Source organism: Pantherophis guttatus, chromosome 2, assembly GCF_059756535.1.
Source record: "Pantherophis guttatus breed Tessera chromosome 2, ASM5975653v1, whole genome shotgun sequence".
Lineage (NCBI taxonomy): Eukaryota > Metazoa > Chordata > Lepidosauria > Squamata > Colubridae > Pantherophis > Pantherophis guttatus.
The window spans coordinates 252,962,930-252,987,781 of NC_142064.1; the positions used below are offsets into that span (position 1 = coordinate 252,962,930).

General features: G+C 44.0%; 1 protein-coding gene across 1 annotated transcript in view; it reads left to right on the forward strand.

Moving 5' to 3' along the window:
- Window positions 1-20,232, forward strand: part of GNL1 (G protein nucleolar 1) — a 39,521-nt gene extending 19,289 nt beyond the window's left edge. The window contains exons 6-12 of the mRNA XM_034421624.3: window positions 2,023-2,221; window positions 4,461-4,556; window positions 5,506-5,703; window positions 8,005-8,183; window positions 15,283-15,445; window positions 15,536-15,676; window positions 19,802-20,232. Coding sequence (XP_034277515.1) covers window positions 2,023-2,221; window positions 4,461-4,556; window positions 5,506-5,703; window positions 8,005-8,183; window positions 15,283-15,445; window positions 15,536-15,676; window positions 19,802-20,100 — 1,275 coding nt within the window. The 3' untranslated portion in view covers window positions 20,101-20,232. The remainder of the gene's footprint in view (window positions 1-2,022; window positions 2,222-4,460; window positions 4,557-5,505; window positions 5,704-8,004; window positions 8,184-15,282; window positions 15,446-15,535; window positions 15,677-19,801) is intronic.
- The last annotated feature ends 4,620 nt before the right edge of the window (window positions 20,233-24,852 follow it).

Consider the following 24,852-nt stretch of genomic DNA (forward strand, 5'->3'; position numbering starts at 1 on the left):
ACGTACCGAATTCATCCAAAACCTGGGAGCATAACTTGAAACACAGCAAATTTTATAAAACATTTTGTGACATAAAAATGATCGTAAAGCATTTTATGTGACATCATACGGAACGTCATAAAATATTTCCTGCAGTCAGCTCCTGATGTTTTGCTGTGCTATACGAGTGCTTTCGAGGCAGATAACATCTCTGAATGTCTCTCTGAATTTTTTAGAACCTTTCTAGTACATTAGAAGCTCTGCCACTGTTGAAGGCATTGACGTATCTGGAAAGGAAATATCTAAAAAAGGATGACCTGATGCCCCAATGAGTCACGGTTTGTCTAGCTGAAATTAAAGCCAGGGAGGCTGATCTTTGTCCTTAGAAATGTTGCTGGATGGCAACTTCCATCAGTCTCAACAAAGGTTAAGGAAGAGAGCCAGTCTGGTCAGTGGTTGAGGCACAAGACTAGAAAGTGGGAGACCATAAATTCAAGTCCCATCTTTGTATCACAAAAGCCAGCTGGGGATCTTGGGCCAGTCACTCTCTTTCAGCCTCATAGGGTTGTTGTTCTGGGGAAAATAGGTGGAGGACGGTATGTTGGATACATTTACTACCTTGAATCATTTGTAAAAAGAATAAAGGCTAATTGAGGCCAAAGAAAAATGAAGCCACTGTTTCCAGGCACTGTTTTAGAGAAACTTAGATTTAAATTACTAACTAGTTCTAAAGAGCCACATTCGTGTTCATGTTAACATAAAAAGGTAAAGGTAAAGGTTCCCCTCGCACATATGTGCTAATTGTTCCCGACTCTAGAGGGCGGTGCTCATCTCCATTTCAAAGCCGAAAAGCCAGAGCTGTCTCTCTGGTCATGTGGCCGGCATGACTAAATGCCAAAGGAATTGGCACGGAACAGCAGGGAACGCTGTTACCTTCCCACCAAAGATGGTCCCTATTTTTCTACTTGCATTTTTTATGTGCTTTCGAACTCCTAGGTTGGCAGAAGCTGGGACATGTAATGGGAGCTCACCCCGTTACGCGGCACTAGGGATTCGAACCGCTGAACTGCCGACCTTTCGATCGACAAGCTCAGCATCTGAGCCACCGCGTCCCACATATGGGATTCTAATTTTCCATAAATCCAGGCTGTGCCTAGAGAACCAAATGCAGATGTATGCAGATCCCGGGGCATTGTCCCTTCATACCTTTAGAAAGGGGAAAAGGCATACCGTAACATCTACTTTAGCTGTCCCGTACAAGTAATCCTCGACTTACAACCACAATTGAGCCCAAAATTCACATTGCTTAAGTGAGACAATTAAGTGAATTTTGCCCCCTTTTTACAACCTCTCTTGTCACCGTTGTTAAGTGAATCACTGCAGCTGTTAAGTTAGTAGCACAGTTGTTGAGTGAATCTGGCTTCCCACCATTGGCTTGTCAGAAGGTTGCAAAAGGGGATCGTATGATCCTGGGTCACTGCAACTGTCATAAATATGAGTCAGTTGCCAAGCATCCAGATTTTGATCACACAGCCATGGGGGAATGCTGCAACGGTTGTAAGTGTGAAAAAACGGTCGTAAGTGGCTTTTTCCAGTGATGTTGTAACTTCGAACGGTCACGAAATGAACTGTTGTAAGTCGAGGACTACCTGTATTCATTAATGTTTGGAAGGAAAGGAAGGCCAACAAAGATGAGACTATATTTCTGTAAATCCATTTTCCGTTTCCTGTCATAGCAATTTAAGCAAACCATCCTTTCTAGAAAATTGAGTTGTGCAGTGGCCTAGAAGTGGAGTTCTCGCCTTACGATCAGGAGGCTGCGAACTCTGCATTGGTGACAGGAAGGGCATCCGGCCAGTAAACACTCAGCTCCTTTCAGTTGCTCCAACTCCATCCCGATATAAGGGATTACGGGGTCATTAAAAGACCAAATAATAATAATAATAATAATCCTTTCTAGAAAACTGAAATCGGGATGATGGCCTGTTTTTCTAAATCTCCCCATTATACCTTTTCCCTTTTTTTCAAATCTTTCTTGTTCAGGTCATCAACTTCTCCCCGGCCCTCTATGAGTTTGTCACCAAGCAGATGAAGAGAAACCTCATCTTGGTACTGAATAAGATTGATCTGGCCCCACCAGCCCTGGTGGTGGCCTGGAAGTATTATTTCAAGAGTCGGTTCCCTGAGATCCACGTGATCTGTTTCACCTCTTACCCACAGCAAGACCAAGATCCCAGTGCAGGTATTTTCTGAAATATATTCATATTTTTTCATGGCTATTAGTGGATGTTCCAGTTCAGTGTAGTTGGTTGAGCTATCACAGGCTTAGCATAGCACTGTATGCTATGAGAGAAATAGCAGAATTATATAGGTAGTCCTCGACTTACAACAGTTCATTTAGTGACCGTTCAAAGTTACAGCGGCACTGAAAAAAGTGAATTATGGCCATTTCCCACACTTACAACCTTTGTAGCATCCTCATGATTGTGTGATCGAAGTTCAGAAGCTTGGCAACTGCTTCATCCTTATGACCGTTGCCGTTTCCCAAGGTCGTGTGATCCCCTCTTGCGACCTTTTGACAAGCAAAATCGTTAGGGAAGCCAGATTCACTTAACAACCGTGTTACGAAATTATCAACCGCAGTGATTTGCTTAACAACCGCGGCAAAAAATGTTGTAAAATGGGGCAAAATTCACGTAACAACAGAAATTTGGGGCTCAATTGCGGTCATAAGTCGAGGACTAACTATAATGGTGTTTTTTCTTTCTTTTTGTTATAAGAGGAAGGTTGTAGGCCAAAGTATGTAGAAAAGGTCCTTGGGCCATTGGCCAAATCTGAGGTGTTTGTTAGTTTGGTCCTTAAAAACAGTGAACTCCCTCGAGTCCAAATGACTCCTGATACCCACATGAAATGTTCAGCCTTCTTTGCAATCATACAGGTAGTCCTCAACTTATGACAGATTGCTTAGTGACTGCTATAAGTTACAACAGACCTCCTCAGAGTTACTTATGACTCAATTTCAAAGTTTGGACAGCTATCCCCCCACCCTCCCCCAGCAGGCACATGATTGCATTTTGGACAGTTGGCCATTTATGGCTGTTTGCAACAGTCACATTACTGTGATTTGTAACAATTTTTGGGGGCGTCAGAAATCAGCATTTACTTCCTGTTTTTGGCAAAAAGTGCCCGTTAAGTACAACAGGTTTGCTTATCGACTACCATGTTTGCTTAATTGCAAAAAAAAAAAAAAAAAGAAAAAAAAACTTATAAAATTGGGCCCAATGATATGGTGATTCCCTTTACAATTGGCATGACTTATGATCATAATTCCGGGCTCAATTATGCTTATAAATCGAGGATTTGTACATTGAAGTAGTTTGCCTTCAACTTTTTCTGGAATGTTTCTTTAACCGCATCTCGAGATTTCTGTTCTGCCCCAGCTACAGACCCCAAAGAACGCAGCACACACAAAGTCTGTACAAACCTTAGTTTACTAAATTAAATCAGTCTTTTTCAAACAAAGGCTGTTAATTAACTTTCTTAACAGCCTACAAGAATCCAAAGAATAAATAATCGTAATCTTACTATGGTTGGCAGAAAGCCCAGAAGCAATTTGCAGGAAACTGATAAGGGAACTAAGATCCAGATGCGAAGAAGAGTGAACGAAGTTGTTCCCTGCAAATTGCCTCAGTAGTCGTCCTTCCTTAAATAGGCTAAGGGAGTGGCCAATTAGCCCCAATCCTTACTCTCGAGGAGACCTCCTCCTGAGGAGCCACTCCTGCCTTTTGGCAGCTCTGCATGCCCATGCATTGAGAAGAGGCTCCTCCTCTTCGTCGTCTTCACTTATGGGAGTTTCTGGAGGTTCTGAAGGCCCTGGCTGAATCCCTGCCTCTGGCACCACATCTTCTCCAGCCTCCTCATTGTCCGACTTGAGTGCCAGCTGCACAGGCTGCTGGCGCAGCACCACACCAGCCTCCTCACTGTTGGAATCAGCTACTAGCTGCATAGGCCGCTGACGGGCCACAACAATTTCTAAGTAGTTTCTCTCTTCGACCAGTCAGGGTCAGGGAAGTGCTACGTCCTGACAATGCCAATATGTTTAATCATCAATGTGGGGGAAAAGCAACTGGGTTCATTGGGATATTTTGGACCTCTCTACATTCTGGTCAGTATTCAAAATAACTGGGCAGCCAACAATGTAAACAATATCAAGATCATTTTAACAGGTTAACAGAGTTGGAAGGGACCTTGTAGATCATCTTGTCCAACTGCCCACCCAAGCAGAAGACCCTACACCATTTCTGACAGAGGGCAGTCAATAGTTTGTTACACTTATATGCCCCCCCCCAACTCCCAGAAACCCTGGGTGGTTTGTGACCTTGATTCCTCCCCTATCCACTACTTCACATGTCCCAGATATTATCTAAACTTTTGGCTTCGAATCTCAACCTGGAACCTTCTGCCTTTCTTTCTCCTTGCAGTGTTTAAAAAACGTCGGAAGCGTCGAAAGGGCTGGAGCACAGCTATGGGCCCCAATCAGCTCCTGAGCTCCTGCGAGACTATCACAGCTGGCAAAGGTGTGACTGCTTTCACATTTGAGCCTGGACTGTTTTGACCTGGGATTCTCCTAGAAGTCAGCGCCAAGATGGTTCACTTTCAGGCTAGCAAGGAAAAGTGTCAGAAGTTGAGGGTGCAAATAAGCCATTTTCTTTTCCTTGAAACCCAGCCACTTTGGTTCAGTTGACTGAAGAATAAGCTCTGGCTTAGCTCATATACTCAGAAACATTCCCCAGTCTTGTCACTAAATTTGGAGTAAATTGGTTTCAACAAGGTCACAGACGTGCATTCCGATTTCCTCCGTTTAATTTGACACATATATATTAAGCAGCAAATCGCCCATTTTAATTGTATTTTTTTACCCCTTTATAATTTTTATAAACAGCTGAAGGTGAGGAAGATACCCAATACTTCTTCCTCCTCATATTTTCCTCATAGCAACAGCCCTTTGAGATAAATTGGGCTGAGAGGAAGTAACTGGCCCAGCCAGCTTTCACGCCTAAGGTAGGGCTAGAACTTACAGCCTCCTGGTTTCTAGGCCAGCAACAAAAAACAAACTGGCTCTTATTTTATTATTTTATTTTATTTTATTTTATTTTATTTTATTATTTTATTATTTTATTATTTTATTTTATTTTATTTTATTATTTTATTATTTTATTTTTTATTTTATTTTAATTATTTTATTTTATTTTATTATTTTATTTTATTTCTAGGTTTCTAGATTTCTAGATTTCTATTTTCCCTTCTCTCAGTATTTGCACAATTCAAGGCACCGCACAGAGCAGGTCCCTTACGAGGTGGGTTGGTGTGATAGACAAGGACAATGGCCAACTAGCTGGCTTCAGGCCCAAAGCAGGATTGGAACTCACTGTCTCCTGGGTTTTTAATCCAGCACTTTCACCTCCACTACACTTAAGTAGCTGGCTATTTCTGCTATTATCGTAATGTCCACTCTCTTTTTAACAGTGGACTTGAGTAGCTGGAAGGAGAAGATTGAGCGGGATGCTGCCGGCGCTGGCCTGCTGCTGGATGACTCTGAGGAAGATGAGGAAGATGACCGAAGTATGACCGTGCTGGTGGAGCATCAGACAGATGTAGCTATGGAGGGTGGTGGAATCTCCCAGGAACTCTACAAAGACGGAATCTTGACAATTGGCTGCGTAGGTGAGTCTGCCCTCAAAGTCACTCAGCAGGACAGAGTTAGCGGGACTATTTTTGAGGAGGAGTCTTGGCGGAATTGCTTCCCAGGTGCCGAAGGAGGACATGGACTACAAGTCCAGATTTGCATACAAAACCAAAGTTAACGGTGTATTACTGATAGGATAGGTAATATTTGGAAAGGTAGGTAGTCCCACTGCTTCTGACCGCAATGGAGCCTGGAATTTTGGTTGTATGTTGTTGTGGTTGTAAGTTGAAGCACCATCTGACCGGGCTTGAAGTTTTGACTGTTTTTACGATGTTCATAAAGCAACTCACTACGGTTGTTAATTGAATCACATAAATCAATCATGTGGTCATTAAACAAATCCAGCATATCCAATGGTGTTTTTGCATTTTCTGGCCAGGAAATGACCAAAAAAAAAATTGTACATCATGTTCATATGAGTGCAGAACACTGTAACCAATCCCAAAGGTGCTTTTTTCAAGAGGCAACTGGACTTCCTTGGTTTTCTTTGAAGACGTTTCCCTTCTCATCCAAGAAGCTTCTTCAGCTCTGACTGAAGAATGGAATGGAAGGATTTGGAATCCAGTCAGAGCTGAAGAAGCTTCTTGGATGAGAAGGGAAACGTCTTCAAACAAAAACAAGTCCAGTTGCCTCTTGAAAAAAGCACCTTCGGGACAACCATGACTTGGATGATTAAGAGTCTCCACAGATGCTGTAACCAGTCATAAGTGCAAGTTAGTTGTTGAATATCCAGAATGTGATCACGTGATGCAGGAATGGTAATGACAATTATTTTAGGAAAGGGTCATAAGTAGCTTTTTAAAAGTGTGCCATAACTTTGAATGGCAATTGAATGATCTGTTGTAAGTTGAGAACTACCTCCAGTGCCTACTGAATTCACAGGGGTTATTTCAAAGTAAACCAATTTTGAATGGCAGCTTAAGGAACTGGCTAAAGTGTTGGGTATCTCTTGGTGGGATTTTGAGTTCAAGTTCTCTCTTGTTCAGGGATCTCTTCACTAAAAGTTGCAGCCCGCTTTCTCTGTTGACCTAATTAATTTCATAGAATAGTTATGAGGATAACCACCCTGAGCCCCTCACAAGGAAAGGTGAGATCAGACAGTAGGGTAGCAAACCCTCAATTTAATGGACTCCTATTTAGGAGATTTCAGTTATGGTGGACAGAATTTCTGTCTAGACATTCCCCCGCCTCTGAAGTACTGTAATAGACATGTTTATGGCACTTAAAGTAGTCCAGACAAGACGTTCAGCAAATATATAAAAGAAAAAAGCTATATTTCTTATTTTCCCTATTTTGCATAATTTGCAGCATTGCATCATGATGCAAATGACATTGATTTACGTCATGGCTTCCGGATGCAAATCAAGCAGGCTGACCCACATTGCTATTTTGCATAATTTGTGTCATGACATTGTTATGCGGATTGATTTTAATTTCATAGTCTCAAATTTAATGGATATTTGGGATGAATAGGCACTTCTTCCTTGGAACAGTCCATTAAATCCAAGTTTTCTTTAATAACAGCTAAAAATCTGGAATGCAGTAAAGCATTATAAATTGCTGATTAGAGGTGCTAAATATAGCTACTGTCCTTTGTTCTTGGCTAAGGTTTTGAATGGATGAAAAGGTAACTTGGCAATGGTTTAGTTCAGGAGTCTCCAAACTTGGGAACTTTAAGGTATGGCTAGTCGAGGGATTCCTGGTTTAGTTGGTATAGATCAGGGGTTGGCAACCTTAAACACTCAAAGAGCCACAAAGGTCCTAACCGGAAGCCCCCATTCAATTCTGGAACCGGCCAAATGTCCAGTTCCCCCATCATAGTCTCCTAGCGCGGCATCCTTTTTCCTCTGCTGACTGAAAGTCCGGTTCCGCTACCATAGAGTCCCCTCCTAGCGCGGCATTGTTTTTCCTCTACCTGTCCTAACCAAAAGCCCTATCAACTGTGGAGCTGACCAGCAACAGGAAGCCACAGCAGAGGGATAAAAGAGCCACATGCGGCTCCAGAGCCACGGGTTGCTGACCCCCCAGTATAGATGGAAATTGTGCCATGCAGGCTGAGAAAAAGAGAGAAGCGGATTTATGCTATATCAATTTGTTATAATAAATAAGCAAGAAAGTTGAGGTAGACTATCTGGCCCAACATTTTGTTTTGTGGAAGAACTGGAGGGTCCCCCAAGTAGCAAATCTTTCATGGCAACAGTTTTGATTAATGGTAGTGGTGATAATAATGATGATGGGAGCCATTTTGATTTTGTCCTTCCCTTTCCACCTCCCTACAGGCTTTCCTAACGTGGGCAAGTCTTCCCTCATTAATGGGCTGGTAGGACGCAAAGTGGTGAGCGTCTCCCGCACTCCCGGTCATACTAAGTACTTCCAGACCTACTTCCTTACACCCGCGGTCAAGTTGTGCGATTGTCCAGGGCTCATCTTCCCATCTCTTGTTGACAGGAAACAGCAGGTAAGAGTTGGAAAAGGGAAAAAGTCAGCAATGGTTTCCTATCAGCATGAATAGCACTTGGGTTATAGCACTTGGGAATATAAATGTGAATTGTGTTTCTGTCAAACTCCAATGCTGTAGGAGCTCGAAAGCTTGTGAGTAGGCGCATAAAGGATTAAACATAGGAAATTTCCTTATACTGTAAATAGTTGGACTATTTTTCTGTTTTTCTGTGCAGTAGGACCTCTCTAGTCTCTAGAAAGGAGTTTCTCCAACCCAACCTTGAGCTGAATTTTCTTCCAACTCATGCAAGATAGTAAGAATTTTAAGTGATTTCTCCCAGGGTTTCTTCACATTCTTCTTCTTCTTGTGCCATATCCATCATTGGATGTTGGCGATCATGTTGGCGATCCTATTTTTATCAACAGCCGCACGAAAAAGTGCTGCTGAGTTTTGTCCAAACCAGTCCCTTAGATTATGAAGCCATGATGTTCTTCTTCTGGCTGGACCTCATTTGCTTTCAATCTTTCCCTGGAGGATTAAGTGAAGGATGGCGTATTTTTCCGGGTATCGCATCACATGTCCAAAATATTCTAACTTTCGCTTTTTAATGGTTTTGATGATTTCCCTTGGCTTTCCCAGACGGCTTATCACCACCTCATTTCTGATTTTGTCAACCCAGCTTATACGTAACAGCCGTCTGTAAATACACATTTCAAATGCTTCTAGTCTGTTGAAGTGGATTTCTGTCAGAGACCAACTCTCTACTCCGTAGAGGAGGATAGAAAAGATGAAACATCTGACAAGCCTGATTTTCAATCTTAGGCTTAGACCTTTTTCATTTTGAAGAATGCTGTTCGAGCTTTCTCTATCCTTGTCTTTACTTCAGTGGTCATTTCCCCCAGCTTTCTTCACATGCAGGTATTATAACTGTGAGTTCATACATCCTTCGATCACTCAGCCAATTCTGGTAGAGAGCATTGCTGACTGATCTTATCTCCGGTCCAACTGTGGAAAAGTCAGATTTGATGCCAAAAAAGAGGTGTTGACATTTGCAGAGGCACAAACAGAAGTTTAACAGATTAACAGAGTTGGAAGGGACCTTGTAGGTCATCTAGTCCAACCCCCTGCCCAAGCAGGAGACCCTACACCATTCCTGACAGATGGCAGTTCAGTCTCTTCTTGAAAGCTTCCAGTGATGAAGCTCCCACAACTTCTGAAGGCAACTTCTGTTCCATTGGTTGATTGTTCTTACCCTTAGGAAATTTCTCCTTAGTTGTCGGTTAATTCTCTCCTTGATTAGTTTCAATCTATTGCTTCTTGTGTTGCCTTCAAATGCTTTGGAGACTAGATTGACACCCTCTTATTTGTGTCAGCCCCTCAAATATTGGAACACTGCTATCATATCATCCCTAGTCCTTCTTTTCATTAAACTAGACACATCCAATTCCTGCAACGTTTTATTGCATGTTTTAGCCGCCAGCCCCCTAATCATCTTTGTTGCTCTTCTCTTGTTGCTCTCTTTCTACAGTCTCAACATCCTTTTTTTATATCGTGGTGACTGAAACTGGATGCAGTATTTCAAGTGTGGCCTTACCAAGGCACTGGTTGATTGGTCTCATTATCAGAAAATTTCTCCTTATTCCCAGGTTGAATTTCTCCTTGATCAGTTTCCATCCATTATTTCTTGTCTGGTCTTCAGGTGCTTTGGAAAATAGGTTGACCCCTTCCTCTCTGTGTCAGCCCCTCAAATACTGGAACAGTGCTATCATGTCTCTCCTGGTCCTTCTCTTCACTAGACTAGCCATGCCCAGTTCCTGCAACCATTCATTGTATGTTTTAACCTCCAGTCCCCTAATCATGCTTATTTTTTTTAATTTTTTTTTTTTACTTTAATTTATATGCCGGAGACTCAGGGCGGCTTACAATGCGTTAAGCAATAGCCTTCATACTTATACCACAGAGGGGGCTCGCAACTTGGGCGTCCTCCTGGACACACGGCTGTCTTTAGAAGAGCATATGACGGCCGTGGCCAGGGGGGCTTTCTATCAGGTTCGCCTGATACGCCAGTTGCGCCCCTTTCTGGATCGGGACTCCTTGTGCACAGTCACTCATGCCTTGGTTACGTCACGCCTGGACTACTGTAATGTGGGGGTCAGTGACTCGCCCCCAATAGCCAGCGATGGCACCAGCTGGCTATACCGGGACGCTGGCATCCACAGCCACTCGGTCTTGGAAGGGTTGAGCCGAAGCCTGTTCCTCCCCATCCAGACCCGCACGGCCTCCAGACACTGGGACATCATTTCGAGGGCATCATTGGGGTGGTCTGGGGTGGAGATGTACAGCTGAGTGTCATCAGCGTACAGATGGCATCGCACCCCAAAACCACGGATGATCTCACCCAGCGGCTTCACATAAATGTTGAACAGGAGCGGCGAGAGGACCGACCCTTGCGGCACCCCGCAAGCAAGGCGCCTCGAGGTCGACCTCTGCCCCCCTGCCAACACAGACTGCGACCGGTCAGAGAGATAGGAGGAGAACCACCGCAACACGGTGCCTCCCACCCCCAGTCCCTCCAGCCGGCGCAGCATGATACCATGGTCGATGGTATCAAAAGCCGCTGAGAGGTCTAACAGGACCAGAACAGAGGAACAACCCCTGTCCCGAGCCCTCCAGAGATCATCCACCAATGCGACCAATGCCGTCTCCGTGCTGTACCCAGGCCTGAAGCCGGACTGGCACGGATCTAGATAGACGGTTTCATCCAGGAACTGTGGGAGCTGTCGCGCAACCACACTCTCCACAACCTTCGCAACAAAGCGAAGGTTGGAGACCGGACGATAGTTTGCCAAAACGGCCGGGTCCAGAGAAGGCTTCTTGAGGAGGGGCCTCACCACCGCCTCTTTCAAAATCTTGGTGTGTCTTATACTCCGGTGCGTCTTATAGTCCGAAAAATACGGTATGTGTGTGAATCAACTGGAAAGAGCTTAAAAGACAGTTGGGAGGTCTCGAGTACCAATGCAAGTCTCTATCAGTGTCCCTTTCAGCCCATGAAGGCTTATACATAAGGCTACTTCAATATATTTCTACCGAGACAGACTAGGAAGCATTCAGGAAGATTTGTGATGGGAAAACGTCATGCTCTGTTCTATGATGATGATGATGATGATGATTATTTATTTATTTATTTATTTATTTATTTATTTATTTATTTATTTATTTATTTATTTTAAATTTATATACCGCCCTTCTCCCTGAGGACTCAGGGCGGTGTACAGCCAGAATTTAAAAACATAAAATACAAATATTAAAAAACAATTAAAATATATATAAATTTGGCCCAAAATTTAAAATACAAACCAATTAAAACATTTAAAATTTCTTCTTAAGCCAGCCCGGCTTGCTGGAAAAAGTGGGTTTTAAGGGCAGGGCGGAAGGCACTAAGGTCTTGGATTCTCCTTATCTCTGGGGGCAACTGATTCCAGAGGGTAGGTGCCCCCACAGAGAAGGCCCTCCCCCTGGGGGTCACCAGCCTGCATTGATTGGCTGATGGCACCCTGAGGAGGCTCTCTCTGTGGGAGCGCACGGGACGATGGGAGGTCGTCGGTAGCAGCAGGCGGTCTCGAAGATAGCTAGGCCCGATGCTATGGAGCGCTTTAAAGGTGATAACCAGCACCTTGAAGCACACCCGGAAGACCACTGGGAGCCAGTGCAGCTCGCGCAGGAGCGGTGTTACATGGGAGCGCCATGCTGCTCCCGTCACTACCCGCGCTGCTGCATTCTGGACCAGTTGGAGCCTCCGGGTGCTCTTCAAGGGGAGCCCCATGTAGAGAGCGTTGCAGTAGTCAAGGCGAGAGGTGACGAGGGCATGAGTGACTGTGCACAGGGAATCCCGATCAAGAAAGGGCCGCAACTGGCGAATCAGGCGAACCTGACAAAAGGTCCCCCTGATTACAGCTGTCAGATGTTCCTCCAAGGACAGCTGCATATCCAGGAGGACTCCCAGATTGCGAGCCCTCTCTGTGGGGGCCAAAGACTCGCCCCCAATAGTCAGTGATGGAGTCAACTGACTATATCGGGATGCCGGGAGCCACAGCCACTCAGTCTTGGAAGGGTTGAGCTTGAGCCTGTTCCTCCCCATCCAGATCCGCACAGCCTCCAGGCACTGGGACATCATTAGAGAAAATGTCCCTTCCCTTGTTAAAAATCAGTACTTTGCCCACCAGGCTGCACTGCTGGGAGTGTTTCACGGCTGCTGAAGATGAGACACCCAGATGCTCTTTGGTGAGAGTATCACAAACCTGGATCTCCTGTACTGGAGCATCTGCTGTGATGGTGAACCTATGGCACGCGTGCCAGACGTGGCCCCCTGAGCCATCTCTTCAGGCACATGAGCCGTCACCCGTTGCTGTTCCGGGTTCCGGCGCGGCGGCCAACTGGTCTTCATGTGCGCAGGAGCACAAGAAACCGGAAGAGTAGCAGCCTAGTGTGCATGCATGTGCCAGGTGGCTGCTTTCCTGGTTTCCAGTGTGCATATGCGCACTGGCCACCTGGTTTTTTGGGTTTTGGCATGCAGGTGCATGTGAAGACCAGCTGGCCGGTGTGCATGTGCACGCCAGAAACCGGAAGAGCAGCCGTCCGGCGCGTGCATGCACACCGGGCAGCTGCTCTTCCGGTTTCTAGCACGCATGTGCATGCACGGGCACTCCCGTTTCGGCACTCAGTGCCGAAAAAATTCACCAACACTGCGCTAAGAAAATGAAAAACTTTGATTTCAGTCTGATTTTTCATTTTCTTAGCAGATGCTCCAATACAGGAGATCCAGGTTTGCGATACTCTCGCCAAAGAGCATCTGGGTGCCTCCTCTTCTGCAGCCATGAAACACTCCCAGCCCCAGCCGTGCAGCCTGGTGGGCAGAGTACTGATTTTCAACAAAGGAAGGGACAGTCTTCTCTAATCGTCATCACAGAACAGAGCATGACGTTTCCCCATCATAATCTCCCTGCATGCTTCCTAATAATTTATCTTGAAACATTTTTGCCAATTTTTTAGGTGGCATATGTCACCTATAAAACATTTTATATTGGTTCTCTTTATATGCTGTGGACATTGTTAATTTATAATTCCTTTCCCATAGCTGCTGCCATTTATCTAGTTCAATTGAATATCCAAAATTTTTTGCCCAAGCTATCATTGTTTTTGTTAAGGATATTCTTGGCTCATAACCGATGTTATGGGTTATTGAGCAGAGTACCCCTTGATTATGCACATGAAAGCGGCTGAGAGTGAATAACCACAGTTAATATACTGACACACTGAGTTGTGGTAGTCTTTTACTTTTTAGGAAAAAGTAAAGCAAAGTCCAATAACAATCCGTGTCATACACAGATAAGGCGATAGTTAAAATATCAATTCAGGGATATTCCAAGTACAAAGTCTTCTTACCAGTTGTTGTCATTACACAATAAAACAGTTCTTCTTGAGTTTCAAACAAGAACAAGTTCAGTATTAAAACATTCAATAAATAGTAGAAAGCGACAAGTAGCAATGATCAAACAGTGATCATACAGAGAGAACAGGTAGAGTAACAGCAAATAAGCAGATAAAATGGTGTAGTGTCTCCAAGCCATGATTCAGGCTTCCCCTTAAGTACATTGGCTACAGAGCTTAGCCAATCAGGATACAGGATGATGCAATACAGTCTTAAAGCAATATAATACCTTTTGACAAACATGTATTGATAGTTTATATATTGCCTGACCAACTAGTTAGACAATAGCCATTTCCTAACAGTTTCCTTTACTTGCTCTTCTTCCAAATCAATACTAAGGAAGAAGTTGTATATTTTTTTATTATTTTATCATCTGTTCCTGTGAGTATCCTATCCAGATCTGTCATTTCTAAATAAAAACCATATGATTTCGCATCTTTTTTCATATCTTGTTTGTATTTGCATGTGGGTTTACCAGTCCATCTCAATCCCTTGTTCTTCTAGTTCTTGTTTCCCTTTCAATTCCCCCATATCTGTTAATATATCTTTGTATCTAAGCATATTTTTGAAATGGTTATCAACAACGGAAGCACTAATACACCCAAATATTATTAATTTCAAAAATAAAAACGAAAGTTTGATTCTGGGTTTTACTGCTTAGATTTATTTGTCGTTATAGAAATGGATAGTTTATTATGAAAAAGGAAAAAGTTGAGGTTCGATGTGAATGGTTTATTATTCTACTGCAACAGAAGGAGTTGGAAGTCAACACTTTTTCTTTTCTTTTCTTTTCTCCCTCCCCTCCTCCTCCTCCTCCTCCCCCCCTCACTGTGTCCTATTATTTGCTTTTGTATTTTTGTATTTTATTCTATAATCTAACAAAATGTTATAAAGATGAGAAAGAAAGAAAAAGAGATCGAAGGAGAGGTTTTGTTTCTGAGCTTCTATTATGCAATTCAGGGGTGTTAGTTGGAAGAGACACGGGATGACTCAATGTTGCTGTTAGCTGAGAGATGAGTCTTATGCTGCAGGAGATGATGTTTTGAGCTAGGCTTGTGTCTTTTGTAAAAGAAAAAAAACCCACCCTCCCTCCTTTTCTCCATTTTTTTTTTTTAGTCTGCCAACACCTGCAGAGTAAATCCAATAGCACCCCTGCCAAGCAATAAATCTGTGATGGCGAACCTATGGCACGCGTGCCCAAAGTGGCACGCAAAGCCATGTCGCCCGGCACGCACAGCCTTGCCTGTTTGTATTCCTGGTTTCTGGCGCACATGCGCCTGCGACAATCAGCTGTCCTTCATGTTCGCGGCAGTGCCGAAAACCATCCTGCGCATGCGTGGCGGCCACCTGATTGTCGGGCACGTATGCGCGCTAGAACCCAAAAGTTTGGCTTTCCCGGAGCATGACCCCCTCGCGTGCGCAGCAGTGCTGAAAATCAGCCGGTGCATGCGCACTGGCCAGCTGATTGTTGGGCGCGCATGCATGCTAGAATCCGGAAGTTCAGCTTTTCCTGGAGTGCGGCCTTGATGTGCGCACATGCGATGTTCCCACGTGATCTTTTCGGCACTCGGTGCCAAAAAGGTTTGCCATCCCTGCAATAAATTCTTCTTATTTTTGTTTAATTTTCAGATATTGGCTGGTATCTACCCTATTTCCCAGATCCAGGAGCCCTATACTTCTGTGGGGTTCTTGGCAAATCGGATTCCAGTGCAGGCCTTGCTCAAGCTGCGGCATCCTGACGCCGAACACGGCAAGCCTGAACCCCCTTGGTGTGCCTGGGATGTATGTGAAGGTAACGGTGCTGAAGCAACAACTTGTCCAGCTGAGTTTGGATGTTCAATGTGGCTCTAAACCCTCGTATCCTCTTCTCTGTTCTTTTCAGCCTGGGCTGAGAAACGAGGTTACAAGACAGCCAAAGGAGCCCGGAATGATGTTTACCGAGCAGCCAACAGTCTTCTACGCCTCGCGGTCGACGGGCGCCTCTGTGTCTGTATGCGACCTACAGGCTACACGTCACAGAAAGGTCTCTGACAAGAAGCCTCTTTTTTTTTTTCCTCATGTTTTATTTATTTTATTTATAATACTTTTCATCTTCATTGAACAGTGGGTGAACTGGGTACAATTCTTTCAAAATTCATAGCTCGCATATTTGTTGATGTATTCGTTGCAATGACATTAATAATATAACTATTTATCAATATAATTTACAATAGTACATAACATTGTCATAAACTTCTCTCCATAGTAACATTTTCTTTTCTTATATCTCCTCCTTCCTAACTTCTGTTTCTATTCTCTAGCCATTGATAAAATACCTCCCACATCAGAAAATATTCAGTATCTTCTCTGTCCTTAACGATAAGCGTTAATCTGTCCATTTCTGCGCACTCCATTATTTTCTGAATTACCCTCTCCTCTGATGGGATCTCCTCACTCTTCCATTGCTGAGCAAATACAATCCTAGCCGCAGTCAGTACATGTAAAATCAAATATGTAGTCCTTTTATCATATTTTTCCAATAGGATGCCCAACAAAAATGTCTCTGACCTCAGTTCAATATGCTTCTTTGTCATTTTTTTCCAACCAGGTATGTATTTTCGGCCAGTATTTTTTAGTTTTGGGACACGTCCACCACATGTGGTAGTATGAGCCCGGTGTTTGGTTACATTTCCAACATTTTGCTGATCTGTCTTTATACATTTTAGCCAACCTTGCCGGTGGAAAGTGCCATCTGTAAAACATTTTATACAGATTTTGCTTATAAGTGGTTGACATTGTCATTTTTACATTCCTATCCCATCAAGAAGAAGCCTCTTTAGCAGTTTGTTCATCACTTCCAAAGGGGAGCGGGGATCTCTAGCCCGGTGCTCTTCAGATAGATGGGACTTCTGTAATTCTCAATGAATCCAGCATCTTTGGCAGGTTTCCAGGCTAGAGAAAACTGGTCAAGGGAAATAGCAGGCGTTATGAAGGACTCACATCTACTGGCCAGGAATCACACATAATTGCTGGAAAGGATGATCATATCCCAACAAATTCCCACTTGCTTTTCTCAATACCGGTAGTCCTCGACTTACAGCCACAATTGATCCCAAAATATCCATTGTTAAGCACAAGGCAGTTGTCGAGTGAGTTTTGCCCCATTTTACGACCTTTCTTGCCACAGTTGTTAAGTGAATCATTTGGTTGTTAAACAAATCTGGCTTCCCGCATTGACTTCGCTTGTTCGAAAGCTGGCTGGGAAGTTTGCAAAAGGGGATCACATGACTCTGGGACAATGCAACCGTCATAAATACATGCCAGTGGCCAAGTACCTGAATTTTGATCACGTGACTATGAGGATGCTGCAACAGTTGTTAAGCGTGAAAACTGATTATAAATCATATATGTTTTCAGTGTCGTGGTCACGGTTGAACAGTCACGAAAGGAATGGTTGTAAATCAAGGTCTACCTGTACTGGTATCGATTTCATGTCAAAGTCCATTATTTCATGTCCATTAAAAGTATGAACAGCACGATGCTTAGCTGCCAAACATGAAGGAGATCCATGCAAGCAGTGGGAATAGCTTCCATGGAATTCCTTCATATATATTTTCTGGATGTTGACCCCTGTACAGGAGCGGTCATGATTTGAGCCGTGCTAGCGAAATCTCAGAAATGAATATTGAGAGCGAGCATAAAGTGGAATTTGTGTTCAGAGACATCATCATCCTGTCTGGTTTTATTTATACCTAGCTGATAACTCGGCGTTGCCCGGGTGTTTATTTATCCCAATCTGTTGTGGCCCCGCCCTCTGAGCCTGTCCCATCGGAGGAAGAAAGCTCCGAGCATGAGGAAGAGGAGTCAGCCAGGCCTCCCTCTCCAGGCCCCTCCCCTCTGGCATTGTCTCAAGTGTCGGTCGAGGGAGAGGAGACAGCTGATTCCAGTCAAAGTGATAATGAGACATCATTCCTGGACGCACGCCTCCGAAGGCGTGATAAACGTTTGCAGCAGTTTAGGAGGCGTGCTAGGGATTAGCACTGAGTCACTGGACCACACCCCAGAGACCACACCCCAGAGACTATATAATAGAGAGTGGTGGTCAAGGATCTTTTGTGACGAACAAAGCAAAACCTTGGAGTCACTAAAGCCTCGTCCGGAACTGCTGGGAGGAATATTATTTCTGTTTGGACTTTCTTGAACGTTCGTATTTTATCTGTCTGTTTGTGCAAATAAAGTCCCTTGGCAGACGGTGTGTCTATCGCTGCCAAGTCGGAGATAAGAACTGGGTGCGTTCCAAAGTGTTTCCTTAACCCTCGACTGGCTGTGTGTGTGTGTGTGGGTACGGGGACAGATCACAATCCTGTATTAGACAGGAAGAGCAACTTCACCCTGAGCCCTGATTTCGGTGAGAATTAAATTAGTTAAAAATGTTTTCCCTGTGCCCCCAGAAGCGTCAAGTAAAATGATACCACCTTGTTGTTTTGCTAGCTGATCCATGATCATTTGGTATGCTTTTTTCTGATCTTGATTTAGAAGTGGCTTCTTGTCCGTGATATATGCACTAAGCCAGCGGTCACCAACTGGTGGTCTGTGAGAAATTTTTGGTGGTCCGCAGAAAAATTATTTGCATTTTTTATATTGCACTAAATCAGGGGTCCTCAAACTACGGCCCCTGGGATGGATACGTGCAATGAATCTTTTTGTGTGGGTTGGAGGGGGGCAGAAATTCTGACTTGGGGTCTGCTTCAGCCTCCTGGTGTGGGGCTTTGGTGAAGGCTGGAGGAAAGCGCTTCTGGTGGCAAAGAGCCGGAGGGCCTTGTTCCAGTGGGACTGCATCATGGCCTGGAACTGGTTGACGATCTCAGCCCGCTAAGCCTCCAGGCACCGGTACCTGGCCTTGTACTCCAGCAGGTCTTCCCTCTGCTTGGAAAGCCTATGCTCCTAGTCCTCAGTGAGGAGCTTCTGCTGAGCCTCCTTCTCGGTTAGATCCAATTTGAACTGAGCTGTTTTGCCAACTCTTTCTCATGGTGGCTGCTTAGCTCCAACAATTGCTTCCTGTTGGGGCCCTAAGGAGCCTAGGCGGGCAGGCAAGAAGTGGCTGAGAGGGGAGGGGTGAGTAGAGGCCAGCGAGGTGCCCCTCAACGTGAGTGACATTGAGTTGGCCACACCCACTCAGTCACATGACCACCTAGCCACCCCCACCCAACCAGTCATTAGGCAGATAATATTAGTGGTCCATGGTATTTAAAATTATGAACTTAGTGGTCCCTGAGGTCTGAAAAGTTGGTGACCCCTGCACTAAGCTGTTCGGTGTTGTAGTTCTTTTCTCGTATGTAATCTGCGTGAAGTACGTCGTGTTGATCTCGTAGTGGTGCATGCAGGCCGAGTTGCAGTAATGTTTTATTGATCATGGCCATATATTTATCCTCAAGAATAATCAAAGCCTTGTTGAAAATGTCCAGACCAAATGTAATTTCTAATGTTGGATTTTCCCCCTCACCAGAGGGAGCCCCCTTGTGGAGTACTGTGAAGCTGTTACCATGGCAATTCCACTGTGCTGCACAGTAGAATCCATTTTAAGGCACAACAGGCTGTATCTTAACAGAACATACACCCCGAGGGGTGTTAGGGGTGTCTTACCCCCACAGTATTATTTTCCAGAGAAAACATCTGTGTACCAAGTTTGGTTGAAATTACTCGAGGCGTTCCAGAGTCATGTTGGAACATACACACACACACACACACATACAGCCATATATATATTAAAATTTAATGACAAGTATAACTACTGCAATGAAAACCAAAATTAGAATCAGCTTTCAAAACAGTGAACCATTAAACACTTGGCAAAAGAGATGTCATTTCGACATGTCTTCCTACATGCTGGGAATATCAGAAGCATATGATGCAGAATGATTTATGCACAGGATTAGCATAAATATTTATGCTAATTTTCTGCTAAACACTAATTTTTCTGCCTTTTTCTGCAGCAGAAGAGTCTCTTACAGGCTTTTTACTCTGTAAAGAGTCCAGAAGACTGCTTTATTGAAGCACTGATCAGGGTTTGCTAGGAAAAGTGGCTTAGGCTAGATAGAAGCTGTCCTAAGACTGTCCTTAGCGATGGATGCTTTGTTTTCTCACCGCTCCGTTTTTGTTCCCTCTGCAGCCATGTGGGAGCATCATCCTGAAACGGCTGAGATTGCAGCTTTGCAGGAAGCTCATCGCCAAGAAGACAAGCAGGGCTCTGCGGAGGAAAATGAGTGGGAGGAAGAAGAGGAGGACGAAATCTCCAGCTCGGGAGAGGAGGAGGATGAAGAAAAGGACCGGGATGCCGATGAAGAAGGCGAAGAGGAGGAGGAGCCCCTCTCGGCCCCCAAGAGTGGGCCCAGCCAGTCCGCCCCTCCCAGAAAGGGAAAGCTACCCACTCAGAACTTGTTTGCTTTGCTTGGGGAAGATGAATGTTAGTAGCTTCCCCTCTTGGACTAAGGGACAGGCAATAGATTTGCCCAGTCCAACCCAGCCGCCTTCCCCGTTGTGCATTCCCCAGCTCCGGAGCTGCCGCTGTATACCAATAAAGGTGATGTTTATTTCCTGGCCCACCTTTGTGGCTGTGGAGAGATGAATTAGGAACACAGGAGGATCCGTAGCCTGTTGCTCTGAACTCTTGTAATAGCTGGGAGATGCTGGGACATCTGCAATACCAATAGCATACTTAGACTTATAGACCGCTTCACAGTGCTTTACGGCCCTCTCTAAGTGGTTTACAGAGTCAGCAAATTGCCCCCCAACCATCTGGGTCCTCATTTTACCGACTTCGGAAGGATGGAAGGCTGAGTCAACCTTGAGCCGGTCAGGGTCAAACTTCTGGCAGTTGGCAGAGTTAGCCTGCAATACTGCATTCTAACACTGCCCCACCACGGCTACAAGCAGAACAGCGAGCTGTTGCCCATCACTTGGACAGGTTGACCACTGTTGGAGATTGCAGAGTCATTCTCAAAAATATACAGGTAGTCATTGACTTACAGCAGTTCATTTAGTGACCATTCAAAGTTGCAACGGCACTGAAAAAAGTGACCAATTACTGTTTTTCACACGTATGACCATTGCAGCATCCCATGGTCACGTGATCAAAATTCAGATGCTTGGCAGCTGGTTCATATTTATGACAGTTGCAGTGTCCTGGGGTCATGTGATTACCATATAAGGCAACTAAATTTAGAAGAGAAAAACAACAAAAATAAGTTTTGGCTTACCTTTTTTCTGGCCTTTTTCCAGCCATTTTCCAGTCTTTTTGCGGCCTATTCTTGAGGCTTTTTGCGGCCCGTTTTTGGAGCTTTTTTTGGCCCATTCTTGAGGCTTTTTGCAGCCCATTTGGGGGGCATTTTTTGCCCATTTTCGGGGCTTTTTTTGCCCCATTTTTGAGGTTTTTTTGGGGTCTGTTTTGAGTCCTTTTTTAGGCCTGTTTTTTCTGAAAAAATGGGCTGAAAAATTCCCCGAAAATGGGCCAAAAAAAGCCCTGGAAATGGGCTGAAAAAAACCAAAAAAGGGGCCGAAAAAAGCCCAAAAATGGGCTGAGAAAAGCCTCAAAAAGAGGCCGAAAAAAGCCCCCAAAACAGGCCAAAAAAGCCCCAAAAATGGGCCAAAAAAGCTCCCAAACGGGCAAAAAAACCCCTCAAAAACAGGCTGAAAAAAGCCTCAAAATGGCCAAAAAAGGCCTGAAAACAGGGTGTGTGGAGGCCAAAAAATGGCTGGCAGATGGGCGGGCTTCAACAATATTCAGTCTATAAGACGCACAGATATTTTCGCCCCCTTTTGGGAGACAAAAAGGTGTATCTTATAATCCAAAAAATACGGTACTTTCTGTGACCTTCTGACAAGCAAAGTCAATGGGGAATCCACATTCACTTAACAACCGTGTTAGTAACTTAACTGAAGTGATTTACTAAACAGCTGTGGCAAGAAAGGTCGTAAAATGGGGTAGAACGCAGCAAGTGTCTCACTTAACAACAGAAATTTTGGGCTCAATTGTGGTAGTAAGTCGAGGACTACCTGTACATCCTTTTGTAGTCCAAACAGGATCATCTGCACATTCAGCAAAAATAGCCCCAAACTTGAGGAAATAGCAAGCTTTGCGAAAGTACAACTGTCTTTAGGTTAAAAAAGTGTATTGGAGAGGAGAAATTTTTATAATTCATATCACCCAAAATATTCCCGTGAAAATGAAGTCTGCTCTTGGTAGGGAATACAGATAGTCCTTGATTTACAACCACAATTGAGCCCCAAGTTTCTGTTGCGAAGTAAGACAGTTATTAAGTGAGTTTTGGCCCATTTTATGAGACCTTCCTTGCTACAGCTGTTAAGTTAGTAACAGAGTTGTTAAGGGAATCCGGCTTCCCTATTGACTTTGCTTGTCAGAAGGTGGCAAAAAGGGATCACATGACCTTGGGACATAGCAAGTATGTGCTGTGCTAAGCATTTTAATTTTGATCACGTGATCATGAGGATGTAACAGCTGTTAAGTGTGAAAAAACAGTAATAAGCCACTATTTCGCGGCCATTGTAACTTTTTATGACCCCTAAATGAACTGTTATAAGTCTAGAGCTACCTGTACTAGCTTCATCAAGTGGGGCAGGAAAGAGAAGTGGGGTGGAATAGAATAGAATGGAAAGGATATGATTGGTTGGCATTCAGACTGAAATGTTCATCCCACCTGTAAGTGTGCTGCTTCAGATTTAACAAAATAACAGAATCGAACGGGACCTCGGAGGTCTTCTAGTCCAACCCCCTATAGCATGTGCGCCAGAAACCCAGAAGACAAACAGGCAAAGCCGTGCATGCTGGACGACATAGCAACATGCCATAGGTTCGTCATCATGGCCCTATACCATTGCAGACAAATGGCTGTCCAATCCTTTAAAACCTTCAGTGATGGAGCACCCACAACTTCTGGTGGCAAGACGTTCCACTGGTTAATTATTCTCACTGTCAGGAAATTTCTCCTTAGTTTTAGGCTAGTTCTGTCCTTGATTAGCTTCCATCCATTGCTTCTTGTCTGCTTTCAGGTGCTTTGGAGAATAGGTTGACTAACTCTTCTTTGTGGCGCCCCCTTAGATATTGGAACGCTGCTATCATGTCACTCCTAGACCTTTTCACTAGACTAGACATACCAATTCCTTCCCAATTGAAATAAATTTGGAATTCCAAATTCCAAATCTAGTGAGAATACCCAATTTCACTTACATTGTTTTCCATGGCAGTTACTGTATTTAATATAGTACGTCCATGGTTCAGTTTATGGAAAAGATATTAGTCTGCTGGTTACTGCCATATAATCTGACTTTATCTCTCAAATTTAGTGGAAGCTATACTTATAAAAGCTTCCATCCCAAATGATATTCTGTTTGGTTGCCAAATGAGGCTAAATGAATGAAGGCATTACTTAATGTGATCTTGGACCAGATTAAAACTAAAAACCAAGATAAAACCAGATTAATGGGTCAAATGACAATACGTTAATTCTGTGTTCTTAGATTTTTTTAAAAAAATCCATTTGTGGGAATCAATTTTCAACAGTCCTGACTCCTGATTGAGTTACAGGAATGTGAAATGGAGGCAAGTCCTCCATCATCCCAAGTTAAAACAAAAATGATAATAGATCATTATCTTTCCTATACCGGTTGCTAACCATTCTCAGATGAAATGCTTGTAACCAAGTGAATTTTCCAAGGGTTGCATTTTCTCATTTGAACTGCCTTGACAACAATTGCCAGGTAAATAATGCTTTAGTGTTAACTCTTGTCTTCTGGCTTACCTGGATAGAGGGCAGAGCAGAGGTGGTATTCAGCAGGTTCTGACCATTTCTAGAGAACCAGTAGTAGAAATTTTGAGTAGTTCAGAGAACTGGTAAATACCACCTCTGATTGGCCCCGCCCCCATCTATCCTCTGCCTCCCGAGTCCCAGCTGATCGGGAGGAAATGGGGATTTTGCAGTAAACTTCCTCTGGAGTAGGGTGGGAATGGAGATTTTACAGTATCCTTCTGCCACGCCCAAGCCATGCCATGCCCACAGAAAAGGTAGTAAAAAAATTTGAATCCCACCACTGGGAGGTCTTCTAAACACAGTGCTAGCCCAATTTCTGCCAAAATCTCATGTTATCCCTTTTCAAAATCAACACATTGTTATCTGTAGGTAAAGGTAAAGGTTCCCCTCGCACATATGTGCTAGTCGTTCCCGACTCTAGGAGGGCGGTGCTCATCTCCGTTTCAAAGCCGAAGAGCTACGCTGTCCGAAGACATCACCGTGGTCATGTGGCCGGCATGACTCAATGTTGAAGGCGCACGGAGTGTTGTTATATATAATCTCTGCCAATTGTTAAGTATAGCGATGGTGGACCTATGACACAGGTCATAGCCATGCCATTTTGGGTGACACGACTTCAATAACACCCAACAACATCTATTCTCAAACACATACTCTATTCTCACATGACTTTTGGAGGCTGCAGAGGCCCTTTGAGAATGAGGTGCACTCTTCTGTGGCCATTGGACATTCTGGAATTTACTCAGGAGGATTGTGCGCTAGTGCAGCCTCTGGAGCCCCCCCCCAAATAACACAAGAACATGGGGTGTTTTTCTGCAGTTTTTAGAGGCTGCAGCAGCACATTTTTCTGAAAAAACGGGCCGGAAAAATCCTCGAAAACAAGCCAAAAAAAGCCTTGAAAACAAGTCGAAAAAAGCCCCAAAAATAGGCTGCAAAAAGCCTCGAAAATGGGCCGCAAAAAGCCCCAGAAACAGGCCAAATAAAGACTGGAAAAGGGCTGAAAAAAGGCCCCAAAAAAGGGAGGCCAAAAACTTTTTTCTGTTGTTTTCCTCTTCTAAATTTTGGTGCATCTTATAGTCCGAAAAATATGGTAAATTCTATGCCTCCAGGGCCACTATGCCTGTCTCTCCATTGGGAGGGCGATGATGCATCATGCAAGAAACCCAGTGAGATTTTTCTTGCCCTCCAAATAGGAACCTTGTTGTGGACTCATCTTTTACAACCTGATTTCCAAAGGTTTTACAAGCTGGAAGGGCTTTTACACTTGTGTAAACTTGTGTATATTATTGAAAGTTCTGCTTAGCATCCAACCCGTGGAGCACCACTGAAGTTGGAGATGATAAAAAAAAGGATCTTTACCAAACTTTTAAAGACAAAGTAGAAACAGGCAAACAAG